General features: G+C 41.1%; 2 protein-coding genes across 2 annotated transcripts in view; one reads left to right on the top strand and one right to left on the bottom strand.

Annotated features, from left to right (window-relative positions):
- LOC128257682 (NAD(+) hydrolase sarm1) overlaps positions 1 to 20,203 on the top strand; it is a 41,072-nt gene that overhangs the window by 16,703 nt on the left and 4,166 nt on the right. The window contains 5 exon segments of the mRNA XM_052988800.1: positions 7,508 to 7,780; positions 12,921 to 13,300; positions 13,995 to 14,373; positions 18,275 to 18,677; positions 18,680 to 20,199. Of these exon segments, the coding sequence (XP_052844760.1) occupies positions 7,508 to 7,780; positions 12,921 to 13,300; positions 13,995 to 14,373; positions 18,275 to 18,677; positions 18,680 to 20,199 (2,955 nt within the window).
- LOC128257683 (dyslexia-associated protein KIAA0319-like protein) lies at positions 1,350 to 6,105 on the bottom strand. The gene is made up of 8 exons (XM_052988801.1): positions 5,269 to 6,105; positions 3,816 to 5,099; positions 3,628 to 3,759; positions 3,464 to 3,572; positions 3,208 to 3,398; positions 2,631 to 3,147; positions 2,400 to 2,567; positions 1,350 to 2,336 (listed from the first exon to the last, which is right to left on the bottom strand). The coding sequence occupies exons 1-8, from the start codon at positions 5,818 to 5,820 to the stop codon at positions 2,065 to 2,067; spliced, it is 3,225 nt and encodes a 1,074-aa protein (XP_052844761.1). The 5' UTR covers positions 5,821 to 6,105; the 3' UTR covers positions 1,350 to 2,064.

Genomic DNA, 20,203 nt, shown 5'->3' with positions numbered 1-20,203 from the left:
TGAAATAATGTCTGATTTGAGTTTTTTCTTCGTTTTATAATTTTTTTTAGACAAAATCGCTTAATTTATGCAAAATGGCCATAACTCAACGCGACAGCGGAATTCGCCTTTAAAACAAAACAAACAGCAAGAAATCGTTTTTATTTTTTGCTTTGGCTGATTTGACAAATGACAAAAATAATGATAATTCCAGTAGCCACCTGCTGTAGGGACAGGGGGATTTATTCCATAGACGTTATTATTATTGTCCAGTCCCAATGTGAACAACTCCAACAGCTGTAAACTGTCATCGGCATCTGCGATATCTGAGATCGCAGAACATGCAAATTAGTTTGCCATCGCATATTAAGAATTTAAAAACTCATAATTTGTGAAGAGTTCGGGGAAAAAAATTCAAAGGCATTCCACGCAAACGAAAGGCGTTTAATTAAGACTTATGAGGGGAAAACAAACAATTTAAAGAGCTTTAAATACCAAGAAAATCCAGTGGGTGGGGTTGGGTGGAGAGTTCAAGAACCTTACCTTCAAATGGGCATGCAAAACCCTCGAAGGTCGGTTTGGAATCGCCTGAGCCTGGGCTAATTAGAGCCAAAGGACATCGCACAATGGTCATGACATGTGGCAGTCGACAGGCGAAAGGCAAAGGCGACAGGCGAGAGGCGCCACATGGATATGGGTAAATCGCGTGTTTTGGCCGCTCCCAGCTGTGAAAAATGGGTCGCGCGTGACAGCCAGCAAAGTGCGGGTGGTAGAGGGGACCAGGTCCAAACGGAGCCGGCCAAATCCGGCTAAAATCAATAACAAACACGCAAATACTTAAGCTCCTGCTCAGACTGATTCAGCGAATCCGCGCTCTTTAAGTTATTTCGCCAAAATTCGTAACAGACAGCCACCCACACGGAAAGAAAACAAATATTACCAAAAATATCTTATCGGCTTGGGCATTTTCTCAGTCTTTGACACATATAACATTTTCCTCTCTAAAGTTAAAGCAAAGTTAAAAAACCGAATTGTTTTATTAATTAAACTATTTTATTTCAATTTAATCTATTATTTTAAATATTTTAGTTCCTCCATACATTTTTTCGCCAAACAAACATAAGACAAAAATTAAAAAAAAATAGTTATCACCTTGACAGTTTTTTTTTTAAGTAAATCAACTTTAATCTGATGCATGTCAACCTGTTATTATAATAAAATGATTTTTAAACTCATCAAAATGAAATTTTTAGCATGTTATCAAAATTGTAATTCTTTTTAAACCCTTTTTAAATTGATTAATACCGATAAAGACAGAAAGCTAAAATATTAAAAAAAAAAATGTTGAGTAAAATATTCTTCGCAGTGCATAAAACATTTTGAAATGTTTAGCTATTCAGTGCATAAATTGACAAGAAATCCGTCTGCGAACCTAGTTTGGCGTTGGTTTTTTTGTGTGTGGGCTTGAAATGCGTCAATGTTTGAATTAAAATCTGATCAAAGTAAAGAAGCTGCCAGAAAAACAGCAGTGATAAGTCAACAAGTCGTGTAAATATCAACAGGGAGAATGTCAAATTGTATCCGACAAAGAAAAATGTTTTCAATGCAGGCAGCATTCGCTTGGTTGGTTATGGCCTTTGCATACAAATTATCTAAACAGTGTGGCCAAATGTGATTAATGGTTGGTCAAATAAATTAATTGACGATTTTACATTGATTTAGCAATCGTAAATGAAACTATTGACAATGATTTTCCCTCCCAATCTTAAATTGAAAATCATATTTCATCTATTGGTTTCGTTTAATGTGGGTAATAATGCACTTTCAAGCAGTTACATGTCGATTGTTACATGATTGTGAACAGCTTATGTCTATATACACACATAAAAAGTATCGCAGAAAATGCAGTAAAAATAAACTTTAAAAATAATATTTTGTTGCACAGCAGCAGCCTAAAATAATATAAACAATAAGCCTTAATTTAAACATAATTGCACGTAAAGGAACTTATACACAACTTCACTTTATACGAGTTAGCGGAAAGTACAAAAGATCCGTAGTACATTATAGAAATACAAATAGATATCACACACACCGTATAGTAGATCGACTAACACACACATATAGATCTCCTAATCCTGATGCATATATTTTTATGCCTTTATTTTGCGGCCCATCTTTTGTGTTCCAGTACTTGTGACCATCTCGTCCGGAAGATCCGCTACCTCCACTGCTTCCATGTCCATGGCTATGAGAATTGTGCGACTTGTGCTTGCCCAATCCATTGGACTTTGTGCGGGTCTCAAAAAGGACATCGGAATCTGTCTCTGATTCTGTCAGCGATGTGTTACGGGAATCTGTGGGCGTTAATTTTGATAAAATATTATTTTTCTTACAAATATGAATATTTGTATGCTTACAATTGGCTGCCTCTTCATCCTTGTTACCTATCAACGAGTACTTTTGAACTTTCTGGCGAAGACGTGGCTTTTTCGATTGTCTGCAGGCACAGGCTATACCCCAAAATACTCCAGATAGCAACAGGCAGCCAACAATCACTCCAACAAACACATATAGTATTGACCAATCTGATAAATAGAGTTAGTAAATCATGGATATATTTTGAAACAATATTTTATAATAATACTTACCACAATTGGCCTCCTGATTGTTGAAGAAGTATCCTGCCGATGGCATCCAGAATGCTTCGCATATGCAGGCTCTAGAAATGGGATTACAGGTGCCATGACCGGAGCAATCGTTCTGGCAAACGGTGGTGCGAATGTCGACAGCGAATGCGCCCAGTATGGATGCATCCTTTTGGAGTTGGGTCCTCAACTGTCGCTCCACTTGCAAGCCATCCAGTGCTTTTCCCTGACCATCGTTCACATAGAAGACAAGGACAGTCGCGTCCGTATGCAGATCGTACTTGAGCTCTCTAACTTGGATCTTGTTCTCGTCTCCCAACAGAAGTTGGAGTTTCTGCACCACCGAATCCAGTTCGGATTGGGCGAGCACAGAGATGCCCATGGGCAGGGTCATTTGCACCAAGTTCAACAGCTTCGGATCGCGCCGAACATTCACGCTCACGGTATCAGAACTCGTCAAACCCTGATCATCGCTTACAGTCAGTGTAAATACATAGCGACCTTGTACTAGATTGGTTAACTAGAAAAACGTAAAAATAACATTAATCTTAGTTGGATAGATTTTACGTACTTTACTCACAATCATGACGGGTTCTTTGTCGGTGTCTGCCACAATGACACCGGCTGCCAGGCTGTGTTCATCACGTGTCCAAACATACTTGACCACTGCCAGGTCATCCCAGGATTTGGAACCATTGAAATAGATAGCGGTGGCTGGCAACGTGATGGTGTGATCTCCCCCACCGTTGGCTATTGGGGCAGCATTGCGTTCTGGTTAGGAAAGAAAATACAATTAGGAACTTTGATTAATTGTAGTCTAAGTAATAAGTAACTACCTTGTACGATCTTCACCCAGGTGGTGTCCGAAGCTGTGTTATTATTCTCATCAGCTACACTTAACTCGAACTCATAGAGTCCCAGTGTAAGGGAGGTTGCATTGGCAATCTGTGGTATTACAAAATTTTTAATAGGATCAATCTTTGTAGATATATACACTCACCGATGAGTTGGACTTTAAAATAACAGCGTTATTGGGTCCACTTAGCTGCTTCCATAAATAACTCTTAATACCAATGTCATCTTTGGATTCCGAGCCATTTAAAAGTACCCAGTTAATGGGTAAACTAGTGGTCTGTAAAAAACAACACATTAAACCAGGTAAAAGGTAATACCTAAGTCCTAACTTACCGTATTAGTTCCCGCCTCAGCAACTGGAGGAGAGTTAGTGGGAGGTTTCACAAAGACATGGACTTTAGCCGTACTGGATTGTCCACTGCCATCCGTGACTTTGAGTACAAAGGTGTACATGCCCTCCTCCAGATTGGACAGCTGAACATAGGGTGTCCTGGTGTTCTGCATATCCACAGCCTTGGCCTCATCGCTGGCATCCTTGGTCCACTCCCAGGCCACGATCTCGTGATCATCAGAGCTGGCTGTTCCATTCAGAGTTACATTATTGTTGGGCAAATACAAGATGACAGCATCGCCTGCATTTGCCACCGGAGCATAGTCTGTTTCCTTGAGAACTGCTATGGTGGCAGTGGTGGAGTTGGTTATGTTATTTGAATCGGTTACGGTTAGCTTAAAGGTGTAGTTTCCCGGCGAAGTGAGATCCAGCTGGAGGGTATTTACCTCCGGCAAAACGGGCTGGTAACCAATGGGTCCTGAGATGACCTCCCAGTGCCAATTGGTGATCTTGTCGTCATCCGTGCTGGTGCTGCCATCGAGTATGGCATTGGTGGTGGGCTGCCGGATGATCTGCTCCCTGGGCGAGATGATCACCTGCGGTGGCTGATTGATGCGGTTCTCGGGAAGCACTGTTACATTAGCTGTCGCCTCGCCAAAGGTTCCATTGTCTCCAGTTACAGTGACCTTAAAGGTGTAAAGTCCCTCGGAGAGATTCGACAGCTTAACTTTGGACTTGCTCTGATCCGATATCGTGCCATTCATGGGACCCTTGGGCTGGGAAATGAGAGTCCAAAGGTATTTGTACTTGGTATCGCTGGTTTGCTCATCGGGAACCGTAAACGCCGCGAGGGTCACCTCCTGCTCCGGTAGCCGAACTTCCTTGGACATCACCGAGACTACGATATCCTTGTTTTGTTCAGTTTTCAAGGGCGGCGCAGATACCTCTGGAGAACTCTCACTTGCCGCCGCTTCCTGCTGCCCTGCCTCATTGCTGGTGAGATAGGAGCTATACGGAACCGCTGCCATCACACATTTCCTTTGTTTATTCCACACGAAGCCTTCGGGACAGGTACAAACTCCTCTCACCGCATTCGGCTGGAGTGGGACACATTGTTGGGGCGGCGGACATGGTGTCTCCACATCGCAGGTGGTGAACTTGGCATTAGCATCGTAGTAGCCGAGCTCTTCGTTGGCCAGCACATCGTTTTCGTCAGGCTGGAAGATCAGTTGATTCATCCGTTTGTCCGCCAATGGGAAATCTTCGTCCTCATAAACTGGGGTTTCCTAAAACAAGAAGTTTAAGATTAACAAGTGATTTAAGAGAATATAAGTGTTACTTGCACAGGTTGATTAAACGCTTAATAGAACTCTTCACAACATGAACTCATATCTCCCAATTACATTAGACATTGACAAACAACTAAGAACATAAAGAGCTCGGAACTTAACGCACCTGATTTCGAGATAGATATCCCAATCTCCTGGGCTGTTTCCAGAAGTTGAGGGCTGCCTCATCGTAGGGCAGGATCTCGGCATTCTGCTTGGCCGCCTCCGCCTTGAGGAGCTGTGGCCAGGTGGCCTCGCCCAGTGGATTCACCAGTACCATCTGGACCTTCTCGTTGGGCATCCGAACCCTCAGCTTGGGCAAACAGGCTTCGTTGCTCTGGCAGCGGATGTGGTAGCACTTGCCCTTGAAGACCAGGACCACATTGCAGGCATTGGTGGCGTTGCGGGGTTTCTCGCAGCACGCCTGCAGGCAGTTCCAAAGGTAGGCCTCCTCCTCCAGAGGCTCCACTGAGTCCGGCGGCGGCTTGTACTCCTCGAAAACACCCGCCTGCTGTTCATCCCGCGGCGTGGCGTTTTCGAAAACATGTCGCAACATCTTGTGGCACACCAAATTGGGGCCCGTGGCGCCGCCAACTAAAGTATCCGGGGATTCTTTGTGTTTTTTACTCCCTCCCAGCAGAACATTCTGCGTCGTGACGTCGGCATATGCTGACGCCATCGAAAAAGCCAGCAAAAGCAGGCTGAAAGTCCAGCTGTCCCACTTGAGCCATCTTTAGCTTGGTTTCCGCCGCAAAGAACTGGCAGTTTGCTAGAGTTTCGGGACTAAAATCACCAGCAAAACACTGGATCTGCGATTTTTTCTTTCGGCCAGCGCACAACAAAAAAAATGAAAACCAATTACTCCAGCTGACAGCTGATTTATTATGGCAGCCCTGCGCAGTAATCAGTGTTGTAAGTGGTACGGAGTTGGTTCCCAAGAGAGTGGAATGAGTGTTGGATGTTATGAGCGGAATAGAGCGTTAGATACGGAAGTTACCGCTGAGAAATAACGAAAAAAAGCTCGGGCGAAAAGCTTTCTCTCTTTGTTGCTTGGTAACGGTTTCTTTAAGCATTGCTTATTTGTAACTTACTCATTTGAATAAATTACAAATTATTGATTAGAACTACAATTTAGGTTTAATGGAATAAGATATACAATTCATAATTGCTAACAAATTTTAAGTCTGAAATATATATTGAGATAGCTTTTGTCTACCACAATAACTAATATAAGGTTTATTCATAGAACGTTATGCATTATAATTGGATCAAAATTTGAATTCTAAGCAGCAGGGAATATCATGTCATTTGAGAAACCGGTTGACATTCTGATGAGTTATGACTCTCGTTTTAGGATGACATCCTATTTAAAGCCCAGCCATAGTAATTTCCCGCTGCTGTATTTACTAAATAAGGTCTCTTTCTGCCCACACACAAAACACTACAATACACACCCATCAGCCATACTGTGTGATTTAAATAATAATACATACGGCCCACGCGCCATTCGAATTTCACAAATCACATTGCAGAGAAATTAATTACTTCTCTAGCAAATTCAGATAAATCACTGTATTGTATTTATGCAAATTTTTAATTGTAAGACACGCAAATGCAAAGCAAAGAATATAAATCAAGCTGGCTTGACCGAATCGAACCAGATCCTCTGCTCAATCTGGTCGGCTTGTTCCGTTTGTTGTTGGACCCCCTGAAATCCGTTGAAAGTCTATTTATCTCACCGTATAATTTTCAGGGTCTTGTTTAAGTTTTTTATGGCGAGCCGCTCCATTATCTAAAGTTGTGGCATTAACTAGCCCAAAAAAAAAAAAACCATGAAAAATTATTGATTGCAAGCTGAGATATCAGGGAAATATTGTTTGAGATCAGCAAATAAATAAGGTCAGAGGTATTATGTTTAAATTATTTTAATCATGACCTTAAAAGCAATGTATATAATTAAAAAAAAGCAAGAGAATCAACTACAAGTGAACATCAAATAATTTAAAGTCCTCAGACCTTTACTATTTAAAGAATTACCATTTATATAGCCCATGAATAAATACAACACATAAATCTTATTGAATGGCACGCGTTAAGAATTTGAAAGAGTGCTATTAAAAATGGCCCATCAATTGTTTGAATATTTTATTACTTTATGGGGAATCCACAATTTCTGTATACTTGCTGTTTATCACATTTTACTAAAAGCTGAGAGATATGTAAGCGTGTATGTACACATATCTACATGGCTTAGGTTTCTCACTGCCATATAAGGAAAGCATTCCACAAGTATTTTCACTGATAAGCTTGCATTGCAAACTGACACGTCTCATTCATTTCTCCTCTCATTTTTATTTACCCAACAGATGACAGACTTCTCGGATAGTTCGCCCAGTGGGGTGTTGAGTCCAGCCTCCTCGCTGATCGAGAATTTCCACAAGAAGAACGGCTCACCGCAACCACTCGGTAGCAGCAGCACCATCACCACAGTCACCCCCACGACCTTGAATGGATCTGCAGTGGGTGGGGTGGGCGGTGTGGTGGCCAGCACCGCGAATGGCAGGCAAATTAACACCAGCTCTAGTTCATGCAGTAGTCTTAAGGAAACCTCACACCAGTCCACGTCCACATCACAACAGGTAAGCATTGATTATAATTAATAGTAGTATAAATAATATAAATATATGGCGATAAATTGAGAGAAGCTATCATTTAAGTTCAGAGAAAGCATTTCCAATTGTGACAATTTTAATAGATCCAGAGTGTAGAGTGTAGAAAGTTTATTTTTCTTTATAGGACCATTGGTTCTGTAGTTGTATTTATTGTGATTCAAACATTATCTTCGCTGAAGATTTTGTTTAGTTTTAAGTGTACCAAGAATTCCCTCCACTCAAGTGCTCGATTAAACAAAATAGAATCTGACGCAGCAGTGGTCATCAGTTCAGATATCGTAACTGAACGTATGGAATCAAGCAGAGTTGGCATAATGTCGCTATTTTTAACGAATTACTTAAGGAACCCCTAATCGTTGAAACCTTTCGGCGGTACTGCTCCACCGATAAGCCTAGAGGTTAACATTTGATAACCGATTGTATTGAATATACAGGCACAATTTATGCCCTTCTATTGGGACCCCTCCTCCCTGATAAGATTACCCTTTGGCATTCCATAGCCACACTGGCGACGTTGCGGCTGCTGTACACGAATAAAGTCGGTTTTATTAATCACGTATTTATTATTGGCCCGGCTTGATTGAGTTGTAGCTACATAAATAAACACTCGAATAATTATTGAACAATTTAGAAAAGGGGAGAAGACAAAAGGCAAGCCAAAACGTGCCGTAAAAATGTTTAACCGCTTTTTATGACCTGTTAACAAGTTTTTATGTTTTTTTTTATGATTTAAATAGATAAGATACGAATTGGGTTTTCTCTAGAATTTGCATAGCCAGCACACGTTTTTATCTAAGAATTTTCCCCGCTTTTATTTTGATAAGAAAGTTGCCATTTATATAGTTTATCAACGGTTTGCAGTTTTCGTCTGCTAAAAATAGATACTGACCCACATTAATTTAATTTTGGAAAAACCATCCATCAAAACTCTTAAATGTTCACATTCAGTATCTATCTATCTATCTATCTTGATCTACTTCTTATCGAACTAGCCATAAAAATAGTTTTCTTCTGCTGACCAATCATATGTCGAAAATAGCTTCTGACCTGATCAAGCTTGATTTAATTTTCTAAATTAGAACTTGACAGTTTATAAGGTGGACAGTTAAATTAATTTGCTTTTGTAAAAAGTTTATGACACATTTTGCCGGCTAGTTAAGCGCTGCAATGACTGACGCAAATGTTTGAACATCTCCCTTGCACAATCAAATGCGAAAGATTGCAGGTTTAAGGAATTTGAATTTTTAAATACCCTGTATTTGGAAGTATATTTATAAAATTAAATATATGCTCTGTATTGATTAGGCAATTTTGTATTTCTGTACTTTTTTTTATCCTCTATTGACGAAAAAATGCTGCTAAGAAGTATGCTATAACTTTTAAATAGTGAGAGACTTATTGGAAGGCAAATTAATAAAGGAAGACAACTTTTGTATAATCTTGAAAACAATAAATACAAACGTTTTTTACCGGTTATTTTATTAAAAATTAAAAAAAAATGAAATAAATAAAATATATACAAAAAATTCTATGGCTCATTAAGTTAAATCCAAAAATGAATGTACTTCTTACGAACACAGGGTATTTAAGTAAAAACACATTCTCTACAGTATTTTTTTTTTGGTGTCTCTTATTGACTCGCTTTAAATTGAGGCTGAGTCACTTGCCGGCAGCCGGCACACTTCGTCGCCATCGAATTCTACGTCAGCAGAGCAGAGTGCCTCCGATTCCGTCCGGTTCCATCTGCCCCCGCAATCCCCACATCTCCTCATGAATCGTGCTGAATTCGCTTCCCTTAGTTTTGATTGTGTGATAAACTCGTTATCTGTTTACATCCTGGTTGTGACTGAGATTGTGTGTTTGTGGTCCAAGTTCAACAAGCATCATCAGTCTAATTTCAACGCACATAGGGGCCTATACAGAACCAGATGCTCTCTGTGCCAAATTCATTTATACTCAATAGAATAAAACACAAATTGACCATTGCTTCGGCGAATTGGTTTTTGCGCCAGCCATGACAATTTAAGTTTTCCAATGAAAAAGCTTTATTTTAGGTGGTTAGCAAGCCAATTTTGCGATATGATTTCCTTTTCGCAGAAATTGTTGAGGTAAACCGAACAAAAAGAATATCATGTCGCGGGATAAGATATTATAATGTTATGATAAAGATAGGAGATCTGTAATAAAATGTGAAGGGGTTTTAAATATGGATGCACGAAAGTAGATAAATTAATCAATGAATAAAATTATAATTAATTGAATCAGAGCACTGTGCATAATAATACTTAATAGTAAAATTAATTAAATAATTAATATTTATGAAAGATTAAATTAATAAAAATCCAGATATAGAGTATTATAACCAGTCTCCATAAAGATGTTTAAATACATTTAAAACGTATTTAATTCTATTAGACAAGCTTAACAGCCTCAATAATAATTAACAAATATTATAAAGGCTAAACAAATTTGCTGAATAATTATGCATATATTAACACCCAATTATTCAAATACTCAATGAAAACAAAACAAAGCTAAAGAGATCTCGCTCTCACTAAAAAAGTCCCGTGGTAATCAGAAAAGTAAACATCAAAAAATGAGCAGAACGAGATACAATCTTCAAACAGCTTAAATCAGAAAATCTGAAAAAAAAAAACCAACTACAAATCGACCGCAAGCCGAGAACTCGTTAATTAGAGAAGCTGAAGCTTGAAAAGCTTAGACAGAAACGTGAACCGAGCCCAACTTAGCAGCTGAATTATGGAAATGCAAATTATTCACGGCATAAATTAAAGATTAAGCGAAGGGAAACACGGCGAAAATAAACACATAAAAGCTGAGGGAGAGCCAGAGCCGCCCAGACTTGTATTTACAATTTGATTTCCTAGAATTCCTCTGCCTGCAAAACACATATGCTGAAAGCTATCACCTCCATGTGTTGCCATTTAGCTACTCGGTTCTGTCTCTTTTTTTCACTACCTCACTATCTCTCTTCTTACACAGAAAACACTTTTTATTTGTTTTACAAAAAATTGAATACCGAAATTAGGCAATCCAAGCCCAAATCTCAGTGCTGAGATCGTTTTTGTTTTAGAATTGTAAATACCCTTCTTCTGACCAACTACTCATCATTCATCATGAAATACTTACTTAGTGAAGATTTTCTCTCAGTGCAGCTTTGTCGATCGCACTTTAAAATGACGCCGGCAGCGACGCGACAGAACTAAAAGCTCTCAAGCTCCCACGCTGCCTGTGAAGCTAGAAATTTCGTGCTCGGCGCTCATTTTTATTTTAGTTAACGAAACGAACGAACCAGCGACGCGCTAAGAAATTCAAGAAATACTATAGCAAAAACACTCAGCCGAGGCGGAAATAATTTTGCTGTAGTTCTTTTTTGCTAGCGTGTGCGCTTTCAAAAAAAAAAATAAATAATACAAATCACCTTTATAATAATAATTTGGTCCTCAACGAGTACCGAAACGAAATCAATGAGCAAAGAATCGTGGGTTTTTTGCCCATTAACGAACAATTAAACGAACTCTCTTTGTTATCAGTATTGCACAAATAAATGAAAACCAACCACACAACGAACAACGAAAGTAGTAAAGAGAATACCAACGAAAAGTGAAAAAGTCAGTGAGTGAACAAAAGTAAAAGTCCTGCAAATAGAAAATTGTGGAGGGCAGAAAGTAAAATCTATATGAAATTATATGTATTTTCAACCATCGTGTTTGTCTGTGTCTGATAAGCCTCTCATCCCAAGCTGATTATTTAGCTATATAAACGCTGGCGTACGTTTATATGTGCCCGAGTTAAGTGCTTTATCAAAACGGAGGCGTATACGTAATATGAAATTCAATTGAAATCAGCGGAGTTTTTCAAGAAGTTACCATACCCGAGCTGAAACGGGACATTCAAGAAGGTTAGTCAAACCGATTCCCGCGTACAAAACATCATTGTGGTAATTTAGTAAATGACGCAGAAATCGAGGAAAAAAGAAACACAAGTGATATCTAATCTTTTGATTTCATGTCCAAGACAAACTCATTCACCCTCCGCACTTGTAAGGGAAATATTTATTGATCAGGGGCACTTGAAAGTGTTACCTTACCGATAAGTTTGTGTCAGCCGGAAAGAGAGCGACGGGGGTGCGAATTGTTTGCTACTTGCTTTGGCCAACATGTCGTATGCGTAACGTCCATTCAAATCGCTCTCGATTTATGTGTGTGCACATGTTTTATTGCCCAACCAAAAAGAACGCCATATAAAACCAATCGCAACCCACTCACACTTATATATCAACGTTCAACTGCTCAACTTGTTTGACTTTTGGGGCTTCTTCTTCGCTTTTTTTTTAGATGGCAGACGCCAGAAACCTGGCCAAAATTAGATTTGATTCGTAATACGCGAGCATTTGTCAAATCTCTTCGAGCTGCGGCTTTTCAGCAGACAAAACCATAAATAGAAAATTGTCTTCCTTGGGTTTTTCCTAGAAAGTTATGAGGTGTCAGAGTTTTGTATAAAATCTATAGATATAATAAAATAATAATGCTTATTTAAAATTAATGTTGCCTACCTAATTAAAGCTTGATGAGAGCATCATCAAGTTTACTGACCTAGGGTCAATGGCTTTGTCTAAACGCTTGTAAAACTGTTCAATGAAAATATGCTTAGTAAGCCGTTTTCAAGGCAAATCCCTAATCAAATAGAATATGTTTCCGTGCCATAAAGCGTTTGGCTAGTTATCAAAATTGAGGAATTTAGATAGAGAGACCCATCCATCTATTTTTTCGGGGTAAGCTCCATGAAAGGCAAATATTATATAGCGCCCAAAACAAATGTCGATCCCAAAACAAATGGCTCATTTGATTTATAAAGACCAAGTTAAGCGCCCGGGGGCCATAAAATGCGAGTACTGATAGCGCCAGACAGTAAAGCACACTCATACGAATATATATATACGAATATCTATATAATATTTGCACAGAGCTATGGGGAAAATATATCTCTGTACGACACACATTCCGCGCATTTTTCCGCCTATGAGTCTCTGGCAGAAAATAACCCGACTTTCTATAATTGTGTCCGTCTGTTGTTTATTTATCAGGTTGTCAACAGCAGTAGCAGCACGACGACGCGGGTGGAGAAGAAGTCCCAGCGCCTGCACCACCACATCACCTCCTCATCCTCCAGCTCCTCAACCACCCAGGCTCTGTCCACCTCATCCGAGATGAAGGCGGCGGAAATCAAGCGAGATCTCACAAACATCCAGAAGTCCATGTCGGAAATCAACGATCTGGCCAAGGAGCGGATCACCGGTGGACCTGGTTCCATTAGCACCACCTCAGCCTCTGCGATCACAGCGCCCAGCACAATGTCACATGCGACGTCGACGAGGCTGGCACCCAAACTCACATCGGCCCATCCGTCGATCGACGATCTCAGGGGTCTCAGCAGCCAGGATAAGATCACCCAGCTGCAAAAGAAGTGAGTGATTGCTCAGTGGTCTCTAGGAAATAGGAATTTTCTACAATTGAATAGTAATATAGTCGAATAAACCATTGTTCCGCTCATTAGCAATATTTTACATAATGACACATGAAGTAGAAATTCTCATGGTCAACTGACAAACGCTAATCAATTGTATTTAATATAAATAACTAAACAAAAAAAACCCTACGGTTTGTGTATAACTAGAGATTCAATTATCATTTTATTTGAATAACACAATTTCTTTTGTGGGTCACCGCAAAACTACTAAGAATTTTAAACTTGTTTTTGCAACCCTACGATTTCTGCCTAACTAGAGATTTAATTATTATTTTATTTGAATAACACAATTTCTGTTGTGTGTCACTCTCATTTCTTACTGATTTCTAGGCGTTACACCTCAAAATTACTAAGAATTTTAAACTTGTTTTAACAACGATATGGGTTTTTTTTTGTTCAATTTTATGTTTAATTATTTCAATGAAAATACCAGTCATATGGTATGCACTAAATTATTAAGAAATTAAATCAATTATTTTAATATCTCTATATAGCTGAAAACGTAACCTGTTCTAAGCACTCTAGAGGAATGTACCTTTTGCTGAAACTTAATTACTAAAGGCATTCCAATGGAGATAGCAAATATAGCAAACAGGCGCTAATTAAATTTACAAAATATTTTTTTTTCCAGAATTCGGGCTTCGCTCGAGAATCTGGTGGACGACGATGACAGCAATGTGATCGTGACCCTGCCGGATGACGACGACTGCCCGCATAGCTTTGGCAGCCTCAGCCACCCCACCGCCGCCCAGCTGAGTGCCAATGGGTTGAGCGGGTCGAGCAAAACAATCGACACGATCAAGTTCCAGGAGAAGAGCATGAAGACCGAGTCCAAGACGAAGGTGGTCACCGATGGCTTCAGTTCCGAACAGGCCACCAGCAACTCGGCGGAGATGAAGCGCCTCCAAACCGGAGACATAGACTATCAAGAGAGCAAGGGTGCGTCGGCGATGAGGAATCGATTGGAGATGGACGGTGTCAAAACAGAGGAGAATGCAGCCGTTATTAAGGTGAGTCCGATTTAAGATACTTTCTTACTTCAAGGATCAAAACCAAAAGGGTTTGAGAATCTAACTGTCAAACTGAGAGAAAAGTTGCTTGCTTTAAGAAATTTAAAGTCAGCACGAAAAGATTTTAATTCAGTGAAACTTTTAATTTAATAACATGATGCAAAATTAAGTACATATATATGAAAACTATTATTTTGAATCACCCTTGGGTGAAAGATATTGAAGATGATTTGTAACAAACTGATTTTAAAATAATAATTTTTCAACCATTCTAAATCTATGTTGTCTGCCTTAGAATCAATCCAGAAATCAGAGTTAATAACCTGCCACAAGTAGCCATTGAACTCGCCCCTGAAATGTGTCCCCCAAACAAGAGCTTTCGCTGCGAGCTTTTTAGTAAACGAAAAAGGGGAGTTACTGCCATTAAAGGGTGGTCACCCCATTTGGAAGCTTTCGCTAACTGTTAGACCATGGCACTCCTTTCAGTTGGGAGTTCATCGCGTGCATGTTAAGTTCGCATAAGGGACACCAGCGCCAAAGCGTTAATATCCCAGCCCCTGGTGAAAACTGTCCAAAAGTGAAAGTTGACAAGTCGACAACTACTTACTCGCTTACTCATAAGACAAAGAAAATCGATTGTGTGGCGCCGAAAAGCGGGCAACACTCGACGCGAAAGTAATGTGAAATGCTTCTTAACAAGTGCCTGCTCCTTGGGAGCCCGAAATTTATCCGTAACTACAGCAAATCGAAGAAGCCGGAGAAACCTACCGGAATGTTCAAAAAATTTCAGGTACAAATGACCCCAGAGAGATGTTATACTGTTTGTAGTTTTTGCCATTACACCTGTTACCCAGGGTTACCTGGAATTAATGATACAGGGGGGAAACAAAAATCCAACAGCGGATTTAATCTAATCAGTTGGTAGGCGACAAACTTACATCATTGTTGATTTGCCTAAGTACAAATATTATATTTAATTGCTTTATAATGGCATGGTGAAATTCCTGGTAGGTGCCTATATACCAAAGTTTCAAGGATGGCTGTTTGTTTTTTTTTGGAACATGGAGAAAAGGTCAACTCGAAAACTTAATGAACATCATTGAAAAATTACGTGTTTTAATAAACATAACTAGAATTCATTAGTCAGATTATAAAAAAAAAACAAAAACTAAATATAAAACTTTAAAATTTAATTTAGAGTAACAGTTTTAAATCTATTAACAAATATATAGAGTTCGACAGACCGTCATTCAGATTGTATAACACTTTCGAAACTGTTATACTCGTCCATCTGTAAAACTACTTTTAAAATTCATAAAAAAACTCTCCATCAACACATCGTCCATCAAAGACAGAGCCCCCTTATTAAGTATATACCCATTCAATCCATCGCAAAGATATTAAAAATCTCTCAGGAGGGCATCAATTTGAATGGGTGCTTTTGCTTGGCCATCCGCCAAAATATTAGGCAAACAGTCAGACATCCACGCTCCATGTGCAGCAAACAAGTGCTTGGGTTTAAACATTAACAAAAAATCCAATGAAAATACTTTTATACGATTTTTATGGATTTGCGAACAATTCAAATAGTCTTAGGACATTTGCGTCAATTGGAAGGAACTCGTGGAACGGCACGCACCATCTCAAATTATTTCGGAGAAGTAAACGGAGAATCGAATACCATTTATACACCCCCATCACCTTCCCTATTTTTGATTTATTTCCCACGAGTTAACGCTCCGAATTTTTGTATGTTCTATGGCAAAAACAAAATAGCTGTGCTCTCTTTGTTTTATTTTCGAAATAATTTTGAATAAAACGGCACAGAGCGATACGCGGACCTCAGTAGCAGACAATCGAGCGTCGCGAGCGTTTCAGCAAACCGAATTATATGTAGTTGAATTATACAATAAAACGAAACTGTATAATCATTTGCATATATAAGAAACTGATGTGTGACTGTGGCTAGATAGTACTAAATACAAAATACAAAAAGCGCAGGTGACAAAGACTTCCTAATTAAAACACAAAATAAGCGTTCAGCGATTTTGTTTACCAATGAAAATATTGTCGCAGGTGTAACAGCTGAACAAAAAATGTTCAACAAACCGACCTTCAAATTTTGAAAATTTCACAGACTGAATACGTTTCAAGTAAACGAGTGGTGTTATTTCTATATTTTAACTTTGAATAAAAAGTTAAAAGTTTTAAAAGATAATTAAAAACATAAGAAATAAAATGAATTGCTGATGAAATCAGCGTGATAACTTAACGAAATATCTTTCAAAAACGAAAAACCTAAAACCTAACGACAGATGGCCTACCGCTTTCGACGCTATGTGAGCTTTTACCAATTCCTTCGTTAAGTTTTCCCCATTTCCATATGCAAATGTGGCTCAACAAGTGTCTGTTTCGGTCATTTCATGCTTTGCAATGTGTATAGAATCATCATTTTGTACAGTGAAGCTGTGTCAACTGCCTTGTTAATTGCCATTTAACTGTAAAATTATTACAAGTTCTATTTGTCGGTCAGTGTCACACAGAGATACAGATAAAAACACCCAAATACACTGAAACAAAAAAGCAAATAGCAAAAAACAACACACACAGAGAAAGTGACGGTGACGGCGACGTCGACGTAGCCAATTTGTGCGCTATTTTTATGTGAATGAAAATAAATAAAATACAAAGTATATAGGACGGAAAAAAATACGCAAACGAAATACATCAGCATTCGTATACGTATTATACGGAACGAAATAATCAGCAACTACCGCACCGACTTTGGCATTGAAATACCTGCCACCTCTTCAGTTGAGAAATTGAGAAATGTCCAATCAGGCGCCTTGGCCCGTTCGCAAGGGCATCTTCCGCTCGAGCGGACAGTCCGACTTTACGCCCACCCGTTCGCCCAGTCCCATTGTGGAGATGCCACTATCACCACCGCCGGTTGCCACGCCCCCCAGTCGTTTTGGGCTCACTTCACCGCTCTCCCCACCGCCACAGCCCATTCAAGTGGTGGCGGGTTCAACGGCAGCCACAACCATGTCCACTGCGTCCGCTGCCAGAATGTCTGGAGCAGCTGCCTCCACTTCGGCCACTTCTTCTTCATCGGCATCGGCATCCGCCTCCGCCTCCTCTTCGTCGTCGTCGCAATCCTCTTCCAGTTGTAGTTCGCACACCAGAGTACGTAAAAGTTCTAACCCGCCCCCACAGCCAATTAGCAATTGTCCACTGTCGCCACCACCGCCTCCATCACAACCGCCACAACAACAACAACAGCCACAACAGCCACCAACAACGGCCAACAACACCAACCACTCAACAATTACAACACCCAATCACAACAATAACCACAACTGCAATCAAATGAAAAATGTACGCGAAATTCCCATTGAGGTGGAGCAGAGCAAGGTATAACAGGGAGAAGAGGGCGTGTTTGTTGTGATTTAGTCTAGACTTAGTGGTCTAGTTAGGTTATTCAATGTTAGGACTAGCGTTTTAGTGGAGTATAACACTTTCGAAACGGTTATAAGCGGCGTTCTTGAATCTCAACAGGTTCTTTAAAATAACTGTTATACTGTACGTAGCCACTATAAGCATGTAGTTTGCTCCTTATAATAATTATTCTATCAAGGCAACTTAAATATATAATTTATAATGGTTAAAATAATCAAAAAAAAGTTACAACTTTTGGTTCTACATTCACATGACCAAATTAAAACATAAATTCAGTGTTAAAGTGTTTGTATAACAGTTTAAAATTTGTTATTTTTGTAAATTTGCATCATGTTATTAAGTATTTATTGATTTCTTTCCTGTTTTTAAATCACCCAAAATGTAATTATCCTTATTAATGGCTCTACCTTCTTCCCGCATCATCCCACAACGAAATATCCAGGAGGCACTCTCGCTGCGCACCGGCGACATCACACAGCAGGCGAGCAACAATGTGGCCGCCTCCAGTATTACTGTGCAGAGTGAGAACTTCTCTGCGGACAAGAAGGCGATCTCCCAGTCGCAGCAGTCGCAGACGATGACCTCCAACGGGATCATCAGCCAGGAGAAGCACGTGTCCTCCGCCTCGCAGGCCAACTACTCAATGTCGCACAAGGGCGTCTCCAGCACCGGCAGCAGCATGATCACCAGCTCCTCCCAAATGTCCGCGATGAACGGCCAGATGCTGAAGCTCACCGATCTCAAGTTGGATGACCTCAAGTCCCTCACGGCGGGCAGTGGGCAGCAGGAGATCGAGCAGACCATCAACAAGTATTCCAACATGCTGACCTCAATAGTGAGCTCCCTGCAGAAGACGAGCGAGGGGGTAGTGCCATAACCGTCCACGATGTTGGTGCCAAGAAGTCGCAGTACCTGGAGAAGATCAACGAGGTGATCCGAAGAGCTTGGGCAGTGCCCACCCATGGCCACGAGCTGGGCTACTCGTTGTGCAACTCCCTGCGCCAAAGTGGCGGCCTCGATCTTCTCATGAAGAACTGCGTCAAGCCCGACCTCCAGTTCTCCTCCGCCCAGCTGCTCGAGCAGTGTCTGACCACCGAGAACCGCAAGCATGTGGTGGACAATGGCCTGGACAAGGTGGTGAATGTGGCCTGTGTCTGCACCAAGAACTCCAACATGGAGCACTCCCGCGTGGGCACTGGCATTCTGGAGCATCTGTTCAAGCACTCCGAAGGCACCTGCTCGGATGTGATAAGGCTGGGTGGCCTGGATGCCGTACTCTTCGAGTGCCGCACCAGCGACTTGGAGACATTGCGACACTGTGCCAGCGCCCTGGCGAATCTATCGCTCTACGGCGGTGCCGAGAACCAGGAGGAGATGATCCTGCGCAAGGTGCCCATGTGGCTGTTCCCCTTGGCCTTCCACAACGATGATAATATCAAGTACTATGCGTGTCTGGCCATTGCTGTGCTGGTGGCCAACAAGGAGATTGAGGCCGAGGTGCTGAAGTCTGGCTGTCTGGACCTCGTCGAACCATTTGTCACCTCCCACGACCCGTCGGCCTTTGCGCGATCCAATCTGGCCCATGCCCATGGGCAGAGCAAGCACTGGCTGAAGCGATTGGTCCCCGTTCTGAGTTCGAATCGCGAGGAGGCCCGCAATTTGGCCGCCTTTCACTTCTGCATGGAGGCGGGCATCAAGAGGGAGCAGGGCAACACCGACATCTTCCGGGAGATCAACGCCATCGAAGCACTGAAAACAGTGGCCAGTTGCCCGAATGCCATTGCCTCCAAGTTCGCCGCCCAGGCGTTGAGATTAATCGGAGAGACGGTGCCGCACAAGCTGTCGCAGCAGGTGCCGCTGTGGTCCGTGGAGGATGTGCAGGAGTGGGTGAAGCAGATCGGCTTCAATGACTACATGGACAAGTTCAACGAGTCCCAGGTGGACGGTGATCTGCTGCTGAAGCTCAACCAGGATAACCTGCGCGCCGACATTGGGATCGGTAATGGAATTCTGCTGAAGCGTTTCGAACGCGAGCTGCAAAATCTCAAGCGCATGGCCGACTACTCGTCCAAGGACACGGCCAAGATGCACCAGTTTCTGTCGGAGATCGGTACTGATTACTGCACCTATACGTACGCCATGCTGAATGCTGGCATCGATAAATGTGCCTTGCCGCATGTCAATGAGGACATGCTGATGACGGAGTGTGGCATCCACAATTCGATTCACCGGTTGCGCATACTCAATGCGGTCAAGAACCTGGAGAACTCACTGCCCAGCTCGTCGGAGGAGAACATGGCCAAGACCCTGGACGTTTTTGTAAGCTACAGGCGTTCCAATGGCTCCCAGCTGGCCAGTCTGCTCAAGGTGC

Source organism: Drosophila gunungcola (genome assembly GCF_025200985.1).
Source record: "Drosophila gunungcola strain Sukarami chromosome 3L unlocalized genomic scaffold, Dgunungcola_SK_2 000002F, whole genome shotgun sequence".
NCBI lineage: Eukaryota > Metazoa > Arthropoda > Insecta > Diptera > Drosophilidae > Drosophila > Drosophila gunungcola.
This window is presented reverse-complemented; position numbering and strand designations above follow the sequence as displayed.